Raw genomic sequence first — 23,943 nt, 5'->3', positions numbered from 1 at the left:
CGAGAACAAAAGGTGGGTAAGTGTGTGTGTGTGTGGGGGGGGGGGGGGGACGCCTCCCCCCCCCCCCCCTGGCTACGCCCTTGCCCTCGCTGCTTAACTTCCAACCTTGCTCGAACCTCTATCTTATGCACAGGACCGCATTGCCGAAAGTCAAAGTAGGGACCATCAGCCCTTTCCAAATCCCTCTCACCACTTCGTACCTATTGTAATTCCACAGTGCCCTATTTTTCATCACAGCTGCATTTCTGCTACCTTTTTAGCCGTTACATATTTTTCATGTTCCGTTAGGTACTCAGCCCCACTGTTTATCCACACTCCAAGATATTTGTACTTATCCACCACCTCCAGCGTAACCTCCTGTATGAAAGGGTCCGGAGCAGCAGCGGCGTGGTGCGGCAGTTCTCAGAAAAAGGTCCTCGCCGGAGCCGGCGCTTTTCACTCTACTTCCGTTGCGCTGTGGTAGTCTGTTGTATGTATGTACAGCTTCCTTACATGAGGTGGCGTCTACGCGGTGATTATTTTGTGCGTAGGTGCTGGTGCAAGTTAGTAGCAAGTTAGCAGTTGGTATTCTGAAAATTACCAGTAGGCAGTAAGGAAACCGGTTCAGTGCACATTGATCGCTGTGGCGGTATGCTGTCAGACATAATTCTCTTTGGGTAAGCGCTGATTGCCGTAATGAAATTGCCAAGCTTTTTCTGTTGTTTCTTTAAGATAGCAAGATTGCTTCCTTTTACATCTTCTTTTTTTCTTTATTATTTTACAGAACCTTGCTGCTGAACGCCGGTGCCGTAATAAACTTTAAGCTGTAAGTGCTTCTCAGTGTTCCCAAGGCAAACGTTATCTCTGCTTTCCCAGACAGCTCAGCTAACACTACACGATTTATTGGAGAAGTGTAATTAACAGAGGAATTATTGGCCTGAAGAAGAAAAATCCCCATGTCGAAATGTTAGCTCCAGTTCGGTTCTTCCTTTTCGCTCACTGTTTATTAGCGGTACTGTTATCAAGTAATGACGAATGCCGAACACTGGTAGGTTGGTAGTGGTATGCAGTATTCTATTCTGCGCATGTAACTGCCCCTACGTTGCTTTATGTTCGGCACACTGAACGACGTTTGTACAAGACAGCCTTAAGAACTTTCTTACGCAGTATGAAATGTTTTATAAAACTCGGAAACGACGTAGTCGTAAACGTTTGTATTTCGTGCTACGAAATGCAAAGTTACTTTTTATAAAACTGTAAAGCCCATTGGCACGTCTTTCGCTCTCGTTCCCTATAACATCTGTGGCAAATCCAAAATTCCGAAAAGTTTGCTAGTGTGTTAGCTATATATAGCTGCACTTTACACATAACGAAAGCATTAGGGGCGTCTTCCGTTCCCTCGGTCGCACTATTTCTGGAGGCGTAGTTTCGGTGAAAATTTACTGTGGAGGCAGGTGTGGTTTATGAAAATTTTGATTGCACACAGAAATGCACCTATGGACTATAGGCTTGACCAGTAGATTCCTCGTTGGGGTTACCCAATTCTCGCATGGGCGTGGTACGTCGGACAGACTTTCTAGCGCTTGCGCTCGTGCTGGCTTCAAAATAACATCACTGGTAGCGCCAACGAGGAATCAACCCGCTTAACCAAAGTATGTGCGAGCATTAGGGTTGTGCCAATACTAGAATACAAATCGAATAGTCCCTGCTATTAAATTCAAGAATTTACTATTCCAAGTTGTCGAATATCCGTACCTTTCTAATATGTAAGAGATAAAAACAATTGTTGGGAGTCTCGAGGGAGCCAGAACAAAGGATGCGACGACTGTTACAATGATTCTGCTGCGAGATAGCTGCTCTATATCTCAAAATTCCGCAAAATCTATTTTAACATAGTCTTATGATTTCCACCATCTTTGCTTCTAATGGAATAATAATTGGTGTACATCAAGGCAATTGGAAGTTTCCATTACAAAGTTGAGATGCCGTATACTGACTCTAAATTTTTACTTACACAGGTCTGGTCTCGCTGTGTCCCCTTTATGTTCTTTCTGCAATGAATCCGAATCCATTGAGCATTTTTTCCTTTCGTGCCGCCGATTTTTAAGAGAAAGACAAATCTTAGAAATTGCATTTCGAAAACTTGGCCTATTATTAACCTCACCAACCATTCTCTCCTTTGGGGCGACTTCACTGGGACACAGTCACAGGGATGATTTTCTTGCAGTTTACAATTTCCTCAGAGATACAAAAAGATTACCTCGCTGAATTTCTAGTATTATGAATTATTCCTATTATTTCACTTCTTTATGACAAAATTGCTTTATCTCAAAATTAAGATTACACCTCGAATTAATATCAAGTTTTTGTTAAATTTCTCATAAACATAATTGAAACCGTCTGTTTCTTGGCCAATCCCCCATAGTGGGTATGCACCAAAGTTTAGGAAACAAGACGAGCTGCAGTTTCACAGCTAGGTGTATCATCTCCTGAGCAAACACGGAGCAGACAACTTCTCAATAATTTTCTGTCATTCACTTAAAGGGGGCCACTTTTAGCCAGCGCAATATGAATTTGTTACGATTTATCTGGCCAGTTTCACCATGTTATGATCTACTAAGTGGTTCATTTGGGAAAGGAAAGGTTGGCGCTATCTTCTGCAGCCCTAGAGGGAGCACTCTTTAAAGCAATGCGTGGTGCTGTAGTTTATCCTCTCTCACCTTCAGTGAACAGAACACTGAATGTACATTTAGTAACATGATTTTCCCTTGTTTCATATTAAAGGGAATCGAACAGTACGAAAGGCTGGACTAAGGCGAGACAACAAAAAGTGTGAGGGAATATGTGTACAAGTATCTTGCAAGGTGCAGTGCTCTTTTGCACTGATTCCCTTCAACATGCACCAACCAGCTAAGCTGAGACACTGTTTCACATTACTGTCATTGCAATGGTTCCCCAGATAATTGAAACCAGATGTTTAGCATTGAAATTTGATCCATTGTCTGGACAGCTAATTGTGAACTGTATGACAAGCATGCATGCATAAGTGCATATTAGCCGGCATTTTTTTTTTTTTTTTTTTAACCAGACAGGCTCCGTGCAAACTTGATACTTCATGCTGATTTTTAAGTAAGAAAATATTCTATATTCAATCAGGAAATTTCACTATTTGAACACCACTGGCAAGCGTTCAATTCGTTTTTTTATTATTATTATTTCTTTCTTTTTTCTGCCTGGAACACTGTTTTGTTATAGGCATAAGATGAAGCCCTACATCAAGGTTTAAGACATCAGGCTTAGCTTACCAGAGCAGTAAGCACAATTTCACCTGTATTGTAACTCGAGTAGCTGTAGTAACTTGCACCTATGAGTAAAGGTGCCAGTGTTTCATCGATTTGCCACTTATCAGTACACGACATGTTGACCGCTGATCAAGAGCAAAGACAGAGAAAGAGAAACATGAAACAACGACACGGATGGTAACTTGCAACTGATTTATTCACGGAAACACGTAGGAATATCTATGGTCGCCGGAAAAATAGGCACACGCGTTTTGTTCAGCGCAAGGGACAAGTTGTCGGCGCTATGCCGCAAGGTAAACAAGGAAGGCCCCAAAAAAGCAACCTGTGAGAAGCAACACAGAAAAGCTCATGTTGAGTGCGCATGTGCTGTTGTGTATAAAATCCCACTCAAGTGCAAACGCTGCTACATTGGCCAAACAGGCCGATGTTTGAATGACCGGCTGAGGGAACATGCGTACGCAATGAAAGGGTCTGTACCGAGCCATTTAGCCCAGCACTGCAAAGAATGCGGCTGCAAACTTCTCTTTGAAGATTGCACAATAATAGGTAGGTATAAAGATCAAAGAGCACGCGAGATTTGGGAAGCGTTTTACATTCAATCGCATGGAAACTCCTGCGTCAGCGTACCCTCTGTCTCTCTACATAGCTGCGAGATAAACTACTTGTTAAAAACATGATAACCTGCCATGATGACGCGCATGATTAACTACTTGTTAAAACATGATAACCTGCCTTGACGACACGCGTGATGTGATGATTTTATTCCCTTCCCGGCGCAGAAACCGTGTTTTTCTTGCCTTCTGCGCTGAACAGCTGTGCTTTGTATATATTGCTTTGACAGCAATAAACCAGTGGTTGTTAGTTCAGCGCCTTGTCTGTCTACTCACTTCGTCCCGTCCTAGTGCTGTTTGTTCCCTTACCAATGATGTACCAACCAGCCCAGACCAGCACACTCCTTCAGGAATATTTAGACAAATTTGATAATTTGACAAATTAGACAAGTCCACTCATCAGCCTAGCGGGGCAACCACTTATAAAAAAAAAAAAAAAAAACTACCTCTGATTCAAACAGCCTAATGGAGGTATCGCTAAGGGTCTTGGCCTTTCTTATATGATATGCCTCCATCAGTTTGCATGTCATCTGGTCCTGACTTCTCTCCAGAATCTGCCTTCTTGAAACGTGGTTCACAGGGGCAGTGAACCACATTTGACAGTAATGACAGTAATGTGAAACAGTGTCTCAGCTTAGCTGGTTGGTGCATTTTGAAGGGAATCGGTGCAAAAGAGCACTGCACCTTGCAAGACACCTGTACACATATTCCCTCAAACACTTTTTGTTGTCTCACCTTAGTCCAGCCATTCGTACTGTTCGATTCCCTTTAATATGAAACCTTATGAACATAAGCTACCACTTCAGGTCTTACGGTCATAGTGGTCGTCCTTACCCTTGCTTTACTCCTGAAACCTGTTACCTTCTGCAAGAGCGATTCCACCACTGATGTCATCGAGTCGGGGAACATGATTGTCGGGAAATATGATTGTCAAAATAAGCTGCATCCTGTGCACGCATGATTTCCGGAGTGCTGATTCTAAACAGAGCATAGCAACTCCCCGTTTTACAACCTTTAACTGGGAGGAGTCATATGGCACCAAGCTCTTCTGTGACCGAGGAAAATACTGCCAGCACACACTGCCTTTAGCAAAGGAAATGCTTAGGTCTAAAAAACACAGGGAATTCTCAAGTGGAATTTTGTGAGTAAGAGAAAGACCTTTACCAAGTTGTGTAAAAATGGTTAAAATGCTGTCACAAGTAGTTAGTACCTTGCTCATTAAAAACAATTTAAAAAATCATCCACGTATGTAAAAACTTTCAATATGTTTAAAAATGCACGAGCCCCAAACGCCTCATCAACCACCGTGTCAATTTTAGCTCAAAAAATGTTGCACAGTAACGGTGCAATGCACAACCAGATGCAGATTCCACGATTCTGCAGAAAGAGCCTATCGTCAAACTTATGAAAGTGCTTAATACCCCTGTCAGCGGGCAAGATAAGCGCACTTACGGAGAGTGTCACTCGGTTTAAGTGCACTTTGCCAAATCTAAACGTCGCAAGTGGAGTGTCACTCCCTGCAGAGTGTACTCCGGTCGAAGTGCGTTCACGAAACACACTTTGGTGGCCGAGTGCAAAGCCTCATCGCCAGCGGTTTCAATGGTACAAAATGTAATGCATAAAAAAAGGACACAGAAGTTTATTTTAGTGGTTGAACAGCTCTTGCGCACAAATAATAGCCTAAAACACGTTCATATTGTGTTCGAGCAGGATCAAATGCCGCCTCGTCGCACGCCGCTATGTCGTTCTGGATTGGCTAGGCATTTTTCTTGGCTGGCATTGACTTGCCACGCTCTTATAATAGAAAATATTTTCGTTTTTTGTTGAAAAAACATGGATTAAGTTTGTTTTAATTAATAGTACAACGTAAGACAATCACTCTTTAGAAGTACTTTTCTTTTTAATCTACATCTTCACAAAACGCGCTTGTAGTCTGTTGGCATTTTTTTTTACGAGTGCGCTCCGTTTTTCCGTTTGGAACCGCGTAGCCTAAAGTGTCACTCAAGGTCCCGAAGTGCACTCCCCTTAAGTGCACTTAACTTGCCTGCTTGACAGGGGTATAAGTTTCTAATAACGTAACAAAATCTTCCACCGAGATGCCAACTGCGTTCTGGAAGGGAATTATGCCATTTGCTTCAATGCACAACCTGACCGGAACAAATAGATCGTTATGCGAAATTGGGTAATAAAGGTCTTCTACATCTACAGAAAAAAACTGGGCCTAAGGCCTGGTTGTCCCTTAGGAAGTCAACATCGTCGGAATGTTTAGTAAAAAAAAGGGATCGGTTACAACAAGTGTCCTCAAACTCTTTCAAATGAAGTGGCTAATTTGAGCCTGCCACGTACCACGCTCACTAAGAATTGTCCTGAACGAGATGCCGGGCTTATGTGTCTTCGCAGTAAAGAAAACACTTAGCGCTGTGCCTGAAGTGCTACTGATGTCCCTAGCAAGTCTATCCAGATTAAAGGACTTGCACATTCTTACAACCCCTTTCTTTACTCTGGCTTCGGAATTTCTAATAGGTTTAAAATTCTTGTTGAAGGCCTCACAGGCTTTAAGGTATGTCACCACCTTTTTCAAAAAAAGTTTTAGTTTTGGCCATTAAATTTTTATTTCACATTGACCTTATAAAGGACCATTTTAAATGACATTCAAAAGCAAGAAAGAGTGAAAAAAATTATACTGGCATTTGTTATTGACAAAACATTGCCCAAACTTGGCTGTTACGCGAACATTCATAACTAGCGAATGGAGTGCAGGAATCGTAAACTTTTTGGCACAGAGGTAGCCAACTAACCAGACTGTGCAACGAACTAGGATCTTTGCCATCCGATGATTGGGAATCAAGATATAGTAAAAATACCAAAGAAAAGAAAAAAATGTGTCATTTTTGTCTGCATTGCTTGGAATAAAACTTCAGAACATCAAAACTTATCATTCGTTTTCATTAATCCTAGTTCATTGCACAGTCTAGTAATAAAGGAACGAGCGTGCAAAGTTTCGTTGAAAACTATTCATTGATTTTGAAGTTACAACTGTTTGCGCAACAGGAAAGTGCAAGAAATCAAGTTTTGAGAAAAACAAGATTAAAGTTTTCCAATCCTTGCACAAACAAGATCATCATGCCATAATAAGTTAAAATCCACTAGGTTCATAGCTAGGGCCCTTATTAGCTGCCACGAGCTCTGTTTTGGCTTTTGTTGTAGCCCACATTTTCTTGCGGAGATATTTTGCCTCACCCGTTGATTGACGCTGGGCCTTCTTTACACGGTACTAGTCACTGGTGCAACATGCTACGGAGCGTGTGATGGCCAGGTTAAATGCCTGCTTGCCTCAAAATACCTGTTGTACTTCTGTTGCTATCTTTGAAGTGGCACACAGCATCATATAAACCAAAAAGGAGGATGGGCAGGCCACATAATAAAGGGCAGGCTCACGCGGACGTTTTTGGCACCCGTTGCCATAATATACCGTTGAAACTCTCGTTACATTTTGGGATTTTCCGTGCAGGCACTTCTTTAAATCCGTACAAAGGTTAGCATAAACCGGCTTCACTTTCGTTTGAATCTTTGTTCGAATGTTTTCTATTTTTTCGAAAGTTTTGATTGAAGCCTTTGTTTCAATCTCCTTTTTGCCTTGAACTTGGCCATGCCCTCCTATAAAATTGTTCAGCCTATGTTATTACTGTTGCTACTAAAAATAATCGCTATAAAAACGACGATCCCGGTAGCATTCACAGCGGCAGCATAAAGCGCGCGCAACGTGAACAGAGACGCACTTTTAACGCTTGTAGCGTCAGGCATCCCCCTTACGGAAATTTGGGCAATGTTTAAAAAAAGGAAGCCTTACAAATTGTCTTTGAATAATATTTTACGTATCAATCTAAAACATAACAGAAAAATCTCAATATACGCCGTTGATTTTCGCTGAGTTATCAGTTTCTGTTACCACACCACATTCGCTTCGGTTTCAGAACTGTTCGCCAGCTGTTAGTAAGTTGGCTATAACTTTTGAACTAAATAAGATAAGAACATAATTCTTTCTGCAGAACATTTTTGAATGTTTTGGAATTCTGGAAATCTAATAAAGAGAAAATGTATATTTTTCTTAGAAAGTGCCTTTTCAAAGGTGGTGACATACCTTAATGCCAAAGATACTGTTCGGGAGCACTACAAATCCCCTCTCCTTGTCTGCTTTTAAAATCACCAGCTATCTTTACAAAATTTCAAAGTCCTCTGAATTGCAGATACAATTCGATTGGGAGGCGGCCTAGAGATACTCATGCTAAGACAGTCAACACCTATCAACAGGCACCTGTCATGATTGCTTGCGGAGCCTTCTTAGCCACTCGTCTGTTCAAAACAGCCAGTTCATGGGCAGGAACCTGATGCTCGACGCTGTATTTCGGCCCTTTCGCAAGCAAGGCGGTCACGTCTTCTGGGATGCTTGCGTTGCCCAACACAAGCAGCTTACTTGCTTGTCTCTGGCTGGTCTTCGTACCGTTTAGTGCTCAAAGAAAATGACCAACGATGTGGTTCCAGTAGTACTCCGTCAGCTATTGAGTAACAATTCTAGCAGACTTCAGATGCTTTTCGGCATGCCATTCTGTATAATGCGAAGCCAATCATCGAGCAGTCTAACTTGCCGCCACAACTCGGCACGAAGAATTTTGCATAGACGCTTACTGTGACCCCACGACGGAACAACACACCCAAGCAGTGCACTCACTTCCAAAGGGATCAGGCCTCGCTTGATACAGAAGCTGATGAATGTTGCCTGGCAGGTAGTTGCGAATTGGCACATTTGCCTGCGCATTGCAAAGACTGCCCCTGTGAACCACATTTCAAGAAGAGAAAGATTCTGGGGACAAGCCAGGACCAGGCGGCACACAAACTGATGGCGGCATATATAAGAAAGGCAGGCCAAGACTGTGTTAGGGATACCTCCATTAGGCTGTTTGAATCGGAGATAGGTTTTTTTTTATAAGTGGTTGCCCCGCTAGGCTAATGAGCGGACTTGGTGCTGCGTTCTGTGCATGTCATATTTGTCAATATATTCCTACGTGTTTCCATGAATAAATCGGTAGTAAGTTACCACCCATGTCGTGGCTTCTCTTTTGCTGTCTCTGTCCCTCAACATGTCATGCAGTAAACATCAACTAGGCCAAACTCGCATTCTTCTCACTTATCAAGCTTTGCGCAAGCTGCATGTGTATTGACATATAGCTATATCACATGGTGCTCTGGGTCAGCCAAATGCCTACCTAAAAGCTGCACTTTAGATTCATTAAAATTGTGACTATGACAACTAACTAGGAAATTTGCATGACTGTGCATTGGAAAACTATTGAACTGTTTATAAATTTCTGGTATAAGCAACATTGCAAGATCCTTATTCGAGCCAGTGCAGAGCTGTTATATGGACTAATGTAAGCAGCACCTCTGCAAAAAAAAAGAGCAATGCATACAGAAAGATGAGACCATGGAAGAAGGTATTGTAAGCTATGTCCGAAACTGAATTCAGATGTGCAAGCAGATATCAGAGCATGGCATGCTGCAGATTAACTTACTATGATTTATGATCATTTTTACACTTGCTACACATTCTGTAGGGTTTTACCATTGTCAAAGTTTTCGCGTTTGAGGTATAAGCACTTGCTTTCTTTGCAATTTGCAGGCCAACTGCTCGGGATGAAGGATTCATAGAGAAAATGGAGACGACAGCTGGTATGACTCATTTGCACAAGGTATTGGCAGCATGTTGCATCACCATCTCCTTCCAGGTAGCAAGATCTGCGATCTCCTTGGCACCATTCGCTACTTCAGGGCTTTGATTGGTCTCTGGAACATTCTAGTGATGTTCCTTATGCTGATGTGAGTGAGCCGTCGAAGAGGGCAGCAGCCTTGCCAACTTATGACAGGTGCACTTGCTTTTTTCAGGTTCTTCAGTTCTTGATGAAACCAAGCCCTACAACAGCAAAGTGGGATGTCTTGATGAATAAAGGTCCTTGGAGAGTAGATTTTACATGTGACACACAAAGCACAATATTTATTTTGGTGAGCACAACCGACATGCATGGCAGCACATCGCAATAGCTCAGCTGTAGTTTCTCAGGCTGAGTCGTCCAGTCAGCTTGTAGCCATCCGGAAGGAGTGAATCAATCTTGGACTGCACACCTGCTCGCTCAATGTAACGGTGCCCACAATTAAGTGTCCCCAAGGCAGCCATGTCGTCTGGGCTCAGCTCAAAGTCAAAGACCTGCATGATGTGTTGCATTCACGAGCTGCTCTAGTCTCAAAGCAAGAACAGCACTACAGACGTAAAAGACTAGACAAACACAAAGGAGTGCGACCAGATGCATGGAAAAATAAGGCTAGGAACAGGCAGAAACGTTTTTTCTCGGCAGTGCACAAAATTTAGTTCAAACAATCCAATTTTATTGACAAGTAAATTCGTGCAGAAGCAGTTGTATACAGGAAGGGGTCCCAAAGTAAAAACTGCAGGCGGCACCCCTTACGATGAATGGTAAGTAATAGAGCGAACCTAACAATACATAGGTGAAAAAATTGAGCAGAAGAAAGACAAGTTACAGAAAATACAGAAGAAAACCGACACAAAATAAGATGAATACCATGGTATAGCATGTCACTACGATGACAAATTTCAAGTAGCTGCAGACATTCATAGACAAAATGCAGTTAATTAGCCACTTTTAACACGAAAGTGTTTTATGCCGGGGTCCACCAAGACTTCACTGACGTATTTCCGTCACGGATGTGACGTTCTTACAATGTACACGAACATAATACAAAGAAAGAAACCAGAAAAGTTTCACAAACATGCAAAATTTGGGAATCGAACCCACGACCTCGCGGTCCGCGACGATAGATCGCCGAGCGTTTAACCCATTGCGCCACAAACGCATTTGCAGAGAGCTACACAGACGCGCCTTATATATCTAACACTCCTCCGTGTACCCGCGCTCTTGCTCGGGGCGGTGCCGCCACCTACGAGCAGAAAAGAGAAGTACTGCATTATGACACTAACGCGCACCGACAGTGAACGCTTCGGTGGTCTCAGCACTACAACGCCTCGATGCCAGCATTCGAAGGGACGCTGGCATCAAGAAGCACTACCAACGCCACCTAGGTGGCGTTCACCGTACTCAGCACAGCGGAGCATGGCCTCCGCAATTAGCTCTGAAAATGTTTCTGAAGTTGATCGCGGAGGCTGCAATTACGACGCGCTGTACGCGCTGATTTGACTCGGTGACGATTCAGTTACGTGCTTTGTCTTGCGCGTTGTATTAGTGTGTCAGTTACTTGCTTCGTCTTTCGCGTTGTGCTAGCGTGTGCAGCGTAGTGCAGCTTCCATATGCACGACGGTTGCTCATGGTCATCGACGTTGGTAGTCGTGATGGAGGAGACGTGCCACCAGGCGTCAGCGTGGGTGCATCAACGCCTAAGGGCGCTTTAGCCACAAAACACCAATAGACATTATATATCAATGTGCAATAAACATTACACTACTTCTGTGAAGACACGTTACACTTTCGTGTTCTATACCGATTCCTATATAAAAGGGATCAACCACATTTTTTTTTTATTCCTTATTGACCCTTTTCGGGGAGCACTTTGTTTTGGAGAAACGAGATGGTGCTCACGGCGGTGCGCCATAGCTCCCCTCAGCGACCGCGCATGAATACGGAACCATTACCGCTTCTACCTTGCTTCTGTGCGATCAGCTGTCGGAAATGCAACTGAGTTTTCGCTAACACACTGTGCTCCAATCATGCTAGATTGAATCATGTGGATTGAAGAAGGGTGCAGTAGTTGGCTGCAAAAATAGTGACTGGCATGTTAAGGAATAGAATGAATCTGTCTGACCAAGTTCGCGGACTGCTACTGCAACTGTCCGAACGTGTTACCGGCACTTCGCGATTTCCTCGAGGATACAGAAACTTGCTCATCCGCCAGCCTTGTATCTCTAACCTTCAAAGAAAGGGCTTCATCCCCAGAACATCGGCAAGAGTGAGTACCACTTGTTGAACAATAACAAAGGGAGTAGCGCCGCTTCCTGTCATAGTAAGTTTCCCGCACGCTATCTATACACATCTGTCCCAAATGGCAGGAAAACTTACGCCCACTCTATCGCCGACGTATCAAGAATAAGTGAATTGGCGCACACTTGAATATATGCGTACTGTATACGCGCAATAAATGACGGACTACACCAATGACGCACAAATGGTCGAAGCTGAATGCTTCGTGACGGTCCACAAGAGAGAGCGAGTTACTAGCTGTAATATATATTTTCTACGAGGTACCCAATGTACAAAACAGCTACGTTTCAAGCCTTGTGCGCAGCAAGAACAAATCTATCGGAACTGAGCACACCCGCGAGGGATTAGGCAGAAAATAATTAGATAGTGGCCGCACCGAGGAACTTCACTTAGTCAGAAACTGACAAGCCACTGCTTCAAAATATTTGCCGAATAAAGAACAAAGAGCAAAACACACTAATCCTGGCTGAATTCATAATCGGAAAGCTTGGAATACATATTTAGCCCCGCTTTTAGAACAAGCACCATATACGCTGCTTGCGACGTTTGGACATAGCTTAATCAGCTCCGAAAGCGCTTTTGCATGTTCTCTGAAGCTGTGATCAAAGCTTCGTGTCGTCCACCTAGTCACCGTCTACGATATCTCCGAAAATAGAGGTTTTCTAAGCCGTGCCGGCGTCATACACTTCCATTATAAATAAGGAGGCAACGGAGGCAAGCCATGGACGCGTCACCACGTAATCAAACATGGCAGCGCCCACGGGATCGCCGCGAAAAGGGTCAATAAGTGGCCCTTTAATTGAGATTCAAAGATGGAAATGGAGTTGCATTGTTCTAAGTCGGTAGGCATAGTGATATAGCAGAAAAAAAAATAGTTTGGTTTCCACAGTTAGTGTGTACCTTAGGCAAAAGTAGATTGCCCTTAACAGAAAGACTAGTGCAGTTTGCATTAACCAATATGCGAGATGGAGTTATATCGAGGTTGAGATAGCAATGAAAACTTTGAAAAATAATAGACCATAATTATAGTAATAAGATTGGGATAAAGCTAGTACGCCATTGTTAATAAAGAATGGGGGAGAGTGTAATTGAAGAGGTACAAAAGAAATGTGAATAGCTTGTATTTGTGTTCCTAACATGGTCACGTAATTTAGCTTGGAGTTAATAACACTACCTAAAAAGTCAGTGCTACTGTTAGTTTTGATTTCTTGAGATTGAATATATAGGGAACGAGGATATTTTTTTTTAGGATACGCAAGAAGCATAAACTATGTTTTCTTTTAAGTTAATTTTTAGTTTCCTATAAAGAGAGTTGTTTGAAGGTCAGACATAAGATGGTCAAGGTTGGTGTGGGAAAAAAATAGCGGTATCATCCCCATATAATATGCGCTGTGAAGACATTGTGGGAGGTTATTAATGAAAGTTCAGAAGAGAACCAGGCCCAGAATAGAGCCTTGAGGAACACCACATTTTACAGTAATTGGATTCGAGTTTACACCATTTATATAAATGCGCTGTCTCCTATTGTTCAGAAAACTCTAAGACGTTTGAGGCTGGTCCAGTGACACCATAACTTTCAAGTTTTGTAAGAAGTAGGTTGTGGTCAATAGAGTCAAAAGCGCTTGCAAAGTCAATGAAAATCGTTCCAGCATAAGTTCCATTATGTCATTCAGTCATTTCCACAATCGTGAAGCTGCTGACTAATAGTGCCGCTTAGCTGCTTTGAGAAGAGAGGATCATACAGCCGAATATTTTCATAGCGTGATTTTAGTTTGCCGTTAATGGGCTGTCTTAATTTTTTTGCATAAGTTATCTTTCTTCCGTAAAGAAGAAAGACGAGATTGAGTAATCCAAGGGGCTTGGGGAGCACCAAATCACTTATTGTAAGATATACTTCTTGTACAGCTGTGTATCGCATCAGTAATGACAGAATAAAATTCAGACAGAGCAGCCTCAGGATCTGCGAAATTAAGAAAATGTGACCAGTCAGTGTTCGAAATAATACGGACAAATTCATTACTATGAAAGGATGTACGAAGGTGAGGCAGAGGGACATGAGCTACAGATTTAGTCAGGTTAAAAAACACTGCTAGGCGATCGCTGATATCGCAATCGAGTGCACCACAATAGATAGGTTTGTAGGCTTATGCCTCAGGAGCAAAGGAAAGACACGGCTGACCCGAATCGACGCTAGAATAGAACCACGAGCCGTGGCTTCAAGTGCCACAACCAGGCACCGTCTTTATTTTCTTCTCATGCAGGCGCGCGCTATCCGGGTTCTACGCGCCGCCCAAAGGTGGGCGCTCAGGGCCTCCCGCCTAGACTGGAAGTCGAAACCGGACGGAGGGCCGACTGTGGCACTCTAGCGCGAGGTCGGGCGGTGATGCGAGGCTTTCCGTCGCGGTCTCCACGTAAGCCGGCTTGAGGCGGTCCAAGCTGACCGTCTCTTCCCGGCAGTTCTGTAGGAGGGTGACAGTTTTCGGGGTGCGGCGGAGGACGCGGAATGGTCCTTCATAGGCCGGGGTGAGCGATGGTCGGACAGCGTCTCAGCACACAAAAATGTGCTTTGAAGTGGCCAGGTCGGGGTGTACGAAGATTGTATTGCGGTGGGATGGACGGGGTGGAGTGGGTCGGAGATCTTTAACACAGTCCAGGAGGCGTTGTAGGAATTGCTGTGGCTGGGCTGGTAGCTGCATTGATGTAAAGAAGTCTCCGGGGAAATGCAGAGAACTGCCATACACTAGCTCTGCTGCTGAGCACTGAAGGTCTGCCTGGAGGACGACCCGTAAACCTAGGAGCACAAGGGGCAATATGTCAACCCAGGTGGCAACAATTGAGGCGGGTAGTCAGGGCGGTCTTCAGTTGTCGGTGAAGGCGTTCCACCATGCCATTCGCATTCGCACAGGGGTGATATACAGTTGTACGGCAATGCCTGGCGCCGAGAATGAGATTAAGGCAAGCAAACAGAGAGGACTCAAATTGGCGTTCACGGTCTGTTTTTACGGTGCCAGGACAACGAAAGCGCGATACCCATGCATAAATGAAAGCGCGGGAAACCGTCTCAGCGGTGATGTCATGAATGGGAACAGCCTCCGGCCAGTGTGGGAAATGGTCAACCATGGTGAGTATATAACGGTAACTGTGAGACACTGGTAGAGGGCCCTCAATGTCGAGGTGAACATGGTTCGAAACGACGACCGGGTGAAAGGAAGGCTTGCGGAGGCGTCTTGGTATGACAGGAGACATTTGTCGTCTGGCAGGGCAGACACGTGCGCGTCCAAGCAGGCACATCACCATCGATTTGGGTCAGCCATGTCTTTCCTTCGCTCCTCCTGAGGCATAAGCCTACAAGTGGTGACCCGGACGTGATTTGAACACGTAACCTTCTGACTCCAGGGGTGCGATCTTGTACGCGTTCCAAAATGGAACGAAGGCGTTCCGTTCCATCGAGCCGCACACGATTGGCCAATTTCAACCGCGACGTTCAAATTGACCAATCGTGTGCGGCTCGATGGAACGGAACGCCTCCGTTCCATTTTGGAACGCGTACAAGATCGCGCCCCATATCAGAAGGTTGCGTGTTCAAATCATGTCTCATGTCTGGGTCACCACTTGTAGGCTTATGCCTCGGAAGCGAAGGAAAGATACGGCTGACCCGAATCAACGCCAAAATAGAACCGCTAGCCGTGGCTTCACGTGCCACGGCCAGGCGCTGTCTTTATTTTCTTCTCGTGTGGGTGCGCGCTATCCGGGTTCAACGCGGCATCCAAAGGAGGGCGCTACAGGTTCATTGAAATTTGAGATTATGTAGTGCTTATATGAGTGAAATTTGAGATTATGTAGGGCTGAGCGATCATCATCACGAGGAGAAGGCACGAGATCGGCGTTCGAACACCACCATCTTGTTCTCCCTGCATACTGTTCCTAGCTACCGCTTGTTTGTTGGACTCGCCCAATAAACTTCTTTACATTTGGTGGATCGTGCTCGGTACGCACATTGCCGGAACACTGGAACTCCGATCCCGCACGTTGCATTCGACCATGCCAGCTGACGCTGCCCAACCGGCGCCACCTCTCCCGGCCGCCGTTTACAAAATCGAGCAGCCAGGTACATAGTCGGTGACTATCGCCGCACAAGTAGTGTCACCGCTATGAAGACCAGATTGCAACTGCAGACTTTGAGCGATCATAGACAGTATCTTAGGCTGAAGTTCTTTCATAATATTTTCCATGGGCGCTCTGGCATAGATAAAACGAACTACATGCTGGCACCACATTACATTTCGAATCGCCGCGACCATGTTTTTTAAAGTTCGGGAGACAACTTCCAGAGGCAATTTGCTGAAGTATTCATTTTGTCGACGAAGGGCATCTGAGTGGAACAGGCTTCCTGAAAACGTTGTAAGCATCGCATCTAATTCTGAGTTTTATAAGTGTGTTCAAGCTCTATAGCGCTGCTTTTACCTGATCTTGTACTTGTTTTGTTTTCTGTACTGTACTTCTGTACTTGTTCTGTTTTATACGGGTATCATACCTAGATTCTAGCGATCTATTGCCTTTGTTTACCTGCTTGTAAAGCCTTGTTTTGCTTGTGTGACACTGTGTTTTGTGTTTGCATTCACAAATGTATAAATATGTCTTATCCCCGCCCCCGCTGTATTGCTCTTGGAGCGAATGTGGGTTTTTGTAATAAATGAATAAATAATTGCCCATTATAAAGATATTCTTGTTATTGAAGGTTAATCTATCAAGTACATCAGCACAAGCGTTACAAAAATCAGCGGCGTCATAAGACTGGGAACAATGGAGGCAAATTCCAATTTCTTGTTATAAATAATGCTGACAGGCTCAAGATCAATCCAAACGGATTCATATTTCGCAACACTGATTTCAAAAGTCTTAGCTTGTCAGTGTTTTCCTAGCCTTTATGACACAGTTGTCTGTCCAGATGAACATCCATTCTTTCCGATTCTTTAGAGAGTGCGCCTTGGAAAGCAGCTTTTTGTTCTGAGGTGTTAGGGGTTCATTAATAAAAATGGTATTTTCACCAGAACCAGATAACCTGTGAGAAAAGGTTGTAAGGCGAGCCTTACGAGCCTTAGAAACAAAAGCAGCTCGCTTTTGCTTTAAACAAAGTCTAACAATAATGTTCTTTTGATTTGCTACCGGAGTAGGGCCTCTATGAACAGTGTCAAACTCAGTTACAGACACAGGACAACCAACTTTCTCACTCAGGAGTTCGATAATTTTTGTGCACTTCTCAACCTGACACACAGCGATACCCCCGATCTCAACATTATTCAAGCGTGAGTATTGCTCAAGTTGAGACACAAAGTGACAGTCGATCAGTGCACTAAGCAAGGTTTTTGTTCTTAGTGGCCAGGCATATGTTTTCTGCTTTCACAGTGTCTAGCTCACTATTCATGAAATTCATGTACTCGCTAATATTATCGAGTTCTTGCTGAAGTTCTGAGAGCGGCGACCAAGTAGGGCTTAGGAACCCAAAGAAAAATGACATTGAAAAGTCTATGGCAAAGCACACAAAGTACAAGAATCCTTCACCCTCTTGCGACTTCATCTGTCAGTGGGTTACCGTTTTCTATTACCACAGCACATATGCCAAATCCAAGGCAGCTCACACTTTTTGCCAAAATGTCAATATCGTGATCTGAACTTGAATTCACCCAGCTCTTCCGTGGTTTCAATTGCTCAGGCGTTCAGTTAAAGCGACTGACAAACCGATTTTTTAAGTACCCAGTGTTTTATGGCGCAATGAAAAGCTGACCCTCGTTAGTGCAGCGGTTACTTCCAATAGCTTGTGGGTATTTTGCAAGCAGAATGTTTCGATCTGAGCAAGCTCTAAAAAGGTAAGAGTCCTTCCTCCAGCAGCGCAAGAAGTGAAAGCGATGCCGATACGCCGCCTCGCAAATTGTGAAATCCGCCCATCTTCCTACTTTTACAAAAGTGAGTGCAACTATGGATAACCACCTACCTATATTTTGACCTTTTCAACCACTCTTGCATGTAAAAAAAAAGCTAGTACAATAAGTTTGCATTGTACAGACCTTTCTATATTTCTATCACGCTTTTTCCTAAGTGCATGGCTGCCTGGCCCCCAGCGTCTTTATTCTGTCGACAGACGAGCCAAGCCAACTCATCGAGAATGACAGCGAAGGCAGCGCCACTTTTCAACTCGTGACAAACGAAGGCTTATCTGCAGATTGCAAAAAAGTGTACTGCATTTCAATGCTAATAACAAGACCAGGAACCACATTACACTAGTAGAAGGTTACGTGATAGGCCTCTTATGCGTCTTCATGTTTTTGCCACATGGGGCGCCAAATGTCATTTTTCGCGACTTTTAGTGAGAAATTCAAAATATAAATACACGTTTAATGATAAAACCAGGCCTCGTTTTAGGCAATACGATAGGCGAAATTTCTATCAGCAAAATTATCTCGATTCATGTTCTGAGCAGTTGTGTGTCCCTTTAAAGCAAAAAAGTTATGTAAAAATTTCGTGCTGGTACCTAAGGTCAACAAACTCATTAGTGAATCGTCTCACTTATACTCGGATCGACCTCTCGGTCGAAGTGAACACTTCCAAGTAGAAATTTGGTGTTGAGTCCAGGTGAGCTGCAAGCAAAACAGTTCCATTTTGTAACAAGTTATATATGATGATATTCATCACATGAATGAAAAAACGTGACATGCATCAAATTATTGACATGCATGTCATGACGAGATTGTCATAAATGACGCGAGGTGATGGTGTACGTGGTCATTTTTCTGCATATGTATGGAGTTATGTGTGGCAAGACGTGCGTGCATGACATGACATGTTCATGCATGTTGTGTCATTGATATCATGACCTGCATGTAATTCATGTGATGATATTTATGTCATGTCATTCCTGTTGGGTCATGCTCACATCATATCTATATATCACGTTAAGGGATTGACCACAAGAGGTGTCATTTATGCCATGACAAAGTACATACACAATAAAGCAATACATGCAGAATTGAAGTACAACACAAAAATATTGCAACACAATACAATGAGATCATTTTATGTTAACACAGCTTGAGTAGTGCAAAACTAGATGTCATTAATGGACTAGAAAAACAACAGCAACAATAAGAGGTTGATTAAGCAGCTGATTCAACAGGTTAATTAAACATGAAAAACTCAGCCAATTCAATTAGATATATGTTCGATCGAGTCAATGCTGGTCTATTGTTCAATGGGCAGACTATTCCACTCTTGTTATTGTGCGAGGAAAGAAAGAATAGGTTAGTTCTGGCACTGTAAGATTAGTAACAGTGACAATGCCTTGTTCCGCGGGCCGTAAGTGGATGTATGTATGGCTGGGGAGAAAGAGACAATTTGCCTTTATTAAGCAAAAAAAGAAACTTATGTCTGTGAATTTTCTTTCTTAATGGTAACGTCTGAATATTATGTTCAATCATTAGTTTGCTTGGGGAGTCAGTTAAGCGATATTCTGAGAAGATAAACCTTACTGCTTTACACTGAATCATTTATGGGGCATCAATGTTAGTTTTATATAAAGATCCCATATCATAGCTGCATATTCCAGTTTAGGACGGATGAGGGACGTATAAGCAATTAGATGCGTTTCAGCAGGAGCATGTTTTCATTTGTTTCTGAGAAGGCAAATTTTCTGGAAAGCAAAATCGCATCCAGCTGAGGTTATTGGTTAATGTAATGCCTAGATATTAGTATTCGCTAACATCGGTAAGTAGCTGAGATGCAAAGATGTAGGCAAACAACGGCTTATTAAATTTTTCGTAATTTTCAGGAAGGCTGTTTTTCTTAAGTTCCATATTCCATGGAGGGCACTAAGACAGAATGCTTTGAAGGGTGTAATTTAATGTAATTATTGGTGCCTAAAGCTGATTCCATTCAGCACTTGCCCAGACAAGAGGTGTCTCCTCTGCATTTACAAGAGAAGCGAACAAATGGAAGGGCAAGCCTGACAGCTTTCAGTGACACGGTCATTGTATGCCCTTCAACCACCACACTCTGCCACCTTCGCTTTCCGTGATGAGAGTTTTTCAGGTCGAAAGCCGTGTTTCACTTGACGCGTTTTGGACGGGTCATACAAAAGGTGCTGCGATTATTCATTTTGGGCACACTTGGAGAACTTGCCTACTGAGAAAGACGAATAGCAAATTTTCATGTCGATGCTGCAACTGCAACGAAATTCCAGACCACGTAAAAACCCCGTTTCATAGCATTTAGACATACACTAACACCTGTGGAAAATTTTACGCTTGAAATCCAAGTGGGTGCTTCACAAAGCGCTAGCAAAAATTGATGTTTTTCATACTGAAACTGAACAAAAGCAGTGCAACCCATCTCACAATGACTGTCGATGGTAGTGCACTAGCACTGAATCAATATAGCAACACAATGTATTGCCACCATCGAAACGAATTATGTATTAGGCGTGTACTTCAGCAAAACTCCTCTTTCGCACTTCCCTAGGAAAATTCGGTGCCATCTAGAGCCACCGCTGCGAAGCCTGCATGAGGCCTCCGAAATGCATGGCACACCGATGCGTGCGAACGCTGAGAAACTCGTCAAGTGGCGTTTAGATGATAATTTCTTAGTTTCACCTTTGAAATGGGGGCGGTGACAAAATAGTCACCTAGCCTGCTTGAGTTAATCAGATATGCTATATACATGCTTTTCATTTTTGTATATATATCCTTAATCTTTTTTTCTCTTCCTCAAAACCTCTCAACCTACCTTTTATCGCTACCTATGCCGGTAACAAATCCGGTCGTATCAATTTCTTCACTGCTTTTTTTCAACAATACTCTAAACGTCTCTTGCTTATCTCAACTGCTGACAGGTTGATGCTTCCATCCACTTTAAACCCAAGCGCTTCTGGAAGGTGTACGTTACTTACGGTTCTCACTGGGTGAATCCCTTCACATTCCATTAAGGATGTGCTGAGTGGCCTCCAGATCTTCGCTGCAGCATAGACATGCCTCATCTAGTTCCAAATATTTGCTCTGGTATGTTTTGGTCCTTAGGCACACCCCAACGTCAGCACTTAAGTGTGACGTCACGACTTCCAAAGTAATTTTTCGTATTTGGGCCACGTTGGCTCAGTAAAAGCTTGCGAAACTTGCCACATTTAGTCTTGAGCTCCTTTAGAACACAATGTAGTCAATCTTTTCTGCTAAAGGATTAACTAGGACCTAGAAGACACTGTCAATATCCTTGACGTGACGTCACGGTGAGCTAGTGCGGGAACATCAAGGTGGCGTCGCCAACTCGCCTCTGTGTGTTTCATTTCTTTCTGGCTTACCAAGCGGCTTCTCGCGGTAAGAGTGGTGTTTTCGGTATCGTGGAAGAGTTATCTATTGAAACAGAAGAAATCACTTTTTCCCTTTAGTGTCCCTTTAAATCCGGTGATGCCAGTTCCCCACTAGGCCGATATCACCTACTCTGTTTCAAGCTTCACCAACTTAACCTGGACCCACACAATGGTGCTTTCATCGAAAATTTTCTTACTAACCAATTGCAGTTTGTCAATGTAAATGAGTCCGATTGTCCATTAAGTACCATGATTTCCGGAGTTCGGCTACGTTCACACTCGGGAAGCGGCAAGCGGGCGGAAAGGCCAAAGCGGCCGGAAAATCTTTTCCGCGCATGTCCAAGTTGTTCACATTTGTTTTGCTATCGCCGCTGCCACCACTGCCGCTTTCGCCCACATCCATCTAGTCTGCGTACGTTTGTCGGCGTGGTGGCGCTCATTATCGCACCATTTCGAGCGGTATGTTCATTCATTGTCTCACCCGTCATCAAAAGTGTTCATTTCGCGCAACTTTGCGTGTCATCTGCGACCTTCGGTAAATTCCTCGTAGCCGTTCCGTAATTCTCCTCGTACGGGCACGGTAGCGCTGAGTCAAAGGTTGGTGCCTAGGCGTGATTATATTTCTTTAATAGCTTTTGCTTACAGGTTGTAATAACATTTCATCATTTCGTATTACTGGCGGCGCCTCCAGTACACCAAAGCTAAAACCCGGGCTGGCCCTTGTGTTGGGGCTCGCCGAAGCCTGCGCGTCCTACGTGAGACCTATGCTCCCGATCTATTGTCGCGACGAGAAAACCACCGCGCAACGAAAAAAGCGCCCTGCGACTTTTACAACATACCGCGCCCGTGCGAGGAGAATTGCGGAGCGCCAACGAGGAATCTGCCCAACTTTCTTCTGCCGCAGAAGTGGGCGAAGAAATTGTTTTTTATACTTCTACCTACTTGTTTCCTAGAAATGGACAATGAATAAACGGAAGGAGCGGACACCTCCGAAGCGGCTGTGGTGGGTTCGCCCAGCTTTGCAAAAGCGCGAGAAGTTGGGTCACCCCAAGGCTTCGTTGCTGCACCTCCGGTCGCGCGACGTTGAATACTATCGCGAGTATTGCTGACAGTACGTTTTAGTAGTTCCACGAGGTTCTGTTTTCTGACCTTTGTTGATGCAATGTACCATTAGCACACAAAAGTTAAAACTTTTAATAACCTAGTGTTTTACTGACTGGGAAAAGCACAGTGGTTAGACAAAAGCGTACCTGAGCATTTTCGCGCACCCGGTCCCGCTGCGTTGACTTGGGGATGGCCACGACGCCTTTCTGCAGGGACCATCGCACCAGCACCTGGGCGGATGAGCGTCGGTGGCGCTGCGCCACACGGCACACTATGGGGTCGGCCAGCAGGCGGCCCTTGGCCAGCGGTGAGTAGCCCTGCAGTAGCAGTAGTGCCTCAGCGTAAACCGCTGACGGCCGAACGCCCGCTGCCTGCCTGGAAGAGGATGCCCTGGCTCGCGCAGAAGCGCAGCAGCTCCTCAGGCGCATGGTGTGGATGGAACTCGAGCTGGTTCACGTGCGGCACCAGGCTGCACACGTCTAGAAGGCGCTCGAGGTCGTCTCGCTCGTAGTTGCTGACGCCCACGGCACGGCACAGACCCTCATCATAAAGCAGCTCCAGCTGGCGCCACGTCTCGTCCAGCGTGCGTTGTCGGTCCGCGCACTCAGTTGGGCACTCGGGCCAATGCATCAAGTACAGGTCCAGGTAGTCGACCGCGAGCCGCTCCAACGATCCCCGGAAGGCATTCCGTGGCCCGTCGCCCCCAGCATCCTGGTAGTCGCGTGGCCACAGTTTCGTGGCGAGAAAAAGCTCCTCGCGGGGCACGCCGCTTTCCGCGATGGCCTCACCCAGATACTGTTCGCAGCCGTAGCGCTTGGCCGTGTCCACAAGCCGGTATCCACAGTCGCGCAAAGCATATACCACCGTTGAGTGGCAGTACCCGCCACTGTGCGAGGTACCTGCGGAGATGCATGGGCAAGGTTCTGACGGGTGTAGCAGGTACTAAACTTCCGACGACATACTACGTTTGAAGTCTGTACTCACCCAAGCCAAGGATGGGCATGCGGATGCCATTGCGAAGAAAAACTCGCTCGTGCATAGAAATGCACTCCAGAGGCGAACTCATTGGTAACTGAAACCATAGAATAATAAACCATAGAATAAAGAACCGAATAACTATAGTGCCTGGAACATACTTACTCCGAACCACCACTGAAATGCTTACTAGGCACCGGCATGCAGGGTTGCCAGATGGCCCGAACAAAAAATATCCAAATGATCTAAAAATGTAGCACAAAAATAACCAGATACAAATTTTTCCGTGAGCAAAAATCAAGCAAAAAATAGCCAAAAACATAGCCAAAACGTTTGATATCGGCACCTGTTTTGTTCCATATTGTATGAGTGGACACCGCTCAAACAACGAGCGGCTCTCATTATCCAGCGCGGAACGTTTAGCCGCGTGGAACACTTGGTGTCTTGGTGTGTCGCCCAAGAAAATTTGTTCTGTTTAATTACCGTCAGTCGGGATAAGTGCCGTTAGGTTATTAAACTGATCGTTAGTAAATTTATTGTAATTAGTTACAAATTGG

The 23,943-nt window shown here is 44.4% G+C and overlaps 2 protein-coding genes across 6 annotated transcripts; one reads left to right on the top strand and one right to left on the bottom strand.

Moving 5' to 3' along the window:
- The first annotated feature begins 446 nt into the window (after positions 1 to 446).
- LOC119433766 (protein SMIM7 homolog) lies at positions 447 to 9,912 on the top strand. The gene is made up of 5 exons (XM_037701014.2): positions 447 to 656; positions 764 to 805; positions 9,570 to 9,619; positions 9,676 to 9,766; positions 9,833 to 9,912. Exons 1-5 carry the CDS (start codon positions 631 to 633, stop codon positions 9,846 to 9,848), a joined length of 225 nt encoding a protein of 74 aa, XP_037556942.1. The 5' UTR covers positions 447 to 630; the 3' UTR covers positions 9,849 to 9,912.
- LOC119433764 (uncharacterized oxidoreductase ZK1290.5) lies at positions 9,725 to 23,600 on the bottom strand. 5 transcript variants are annotated; one of them, XM_037701012.2, is made up of 5 exons: positions 23,552 to 23,600; positions 23,396 to 23,483; positions 22,787 to 23,310; positions 22,558 to 22,728; positions 9,913 to 10,151 (listed from the first exon to the last, which is right to left on the bottom strand). In XM_037701012.2, the coding sequence occupies exons 2-5, from the start codon at positions 23,475 to 23,477 to the stop codon at positions 9,990 to 9,992; spliced, it is 939 nt and encodes a 312-aa protein (XP_037556940.1). In that variant the 5' UTR covers positions 23,478 to 23,483; positions 23,552 to 23,600; the 3' UTR covers positions 9,913 to 9,989. The 5 variants fall into 5 exon arrangements, with proteins under 5 accessions (XP_049515208.1, XP_037556940.1, XP_049515210.1 ...); XM_049659253.1 differs by lacking the exon at positions 23,552 to 23,600 and adding an exon at positions 18,485 to 18,590 and having other exon boundaries at positions 23,396 to 23,545; XM_049659252.1 differs by lacking the exon at positions 23,552 to 23,600 and adding an exon at positions 18,520 to 18,590 and having other exon boundaries at positions 23,396 to 23,545.
- Positions 23,601 to 23,943: the final 343 nt, after the last annotated feature.

This window comes from Dermacentor silvarum, chromosome 11 (genome assembly GCF_013339745.2).
Source record: "Dermacentor silvarum isolate Dsil-2018 chromosome 11, BIME_Dsil_1.4, whole genome shotgun sequence".
NCBI lineage: Eukaryota > Metazoa > Arthropoda > Arachnida > Ixodida > Ixodidae > Dermacentor > Dermacentor silvarum.
Note: the sequence above shows the minus strand (reverse complement) of the source record. Positions and strands in the feature narration are given on the sequence as shown.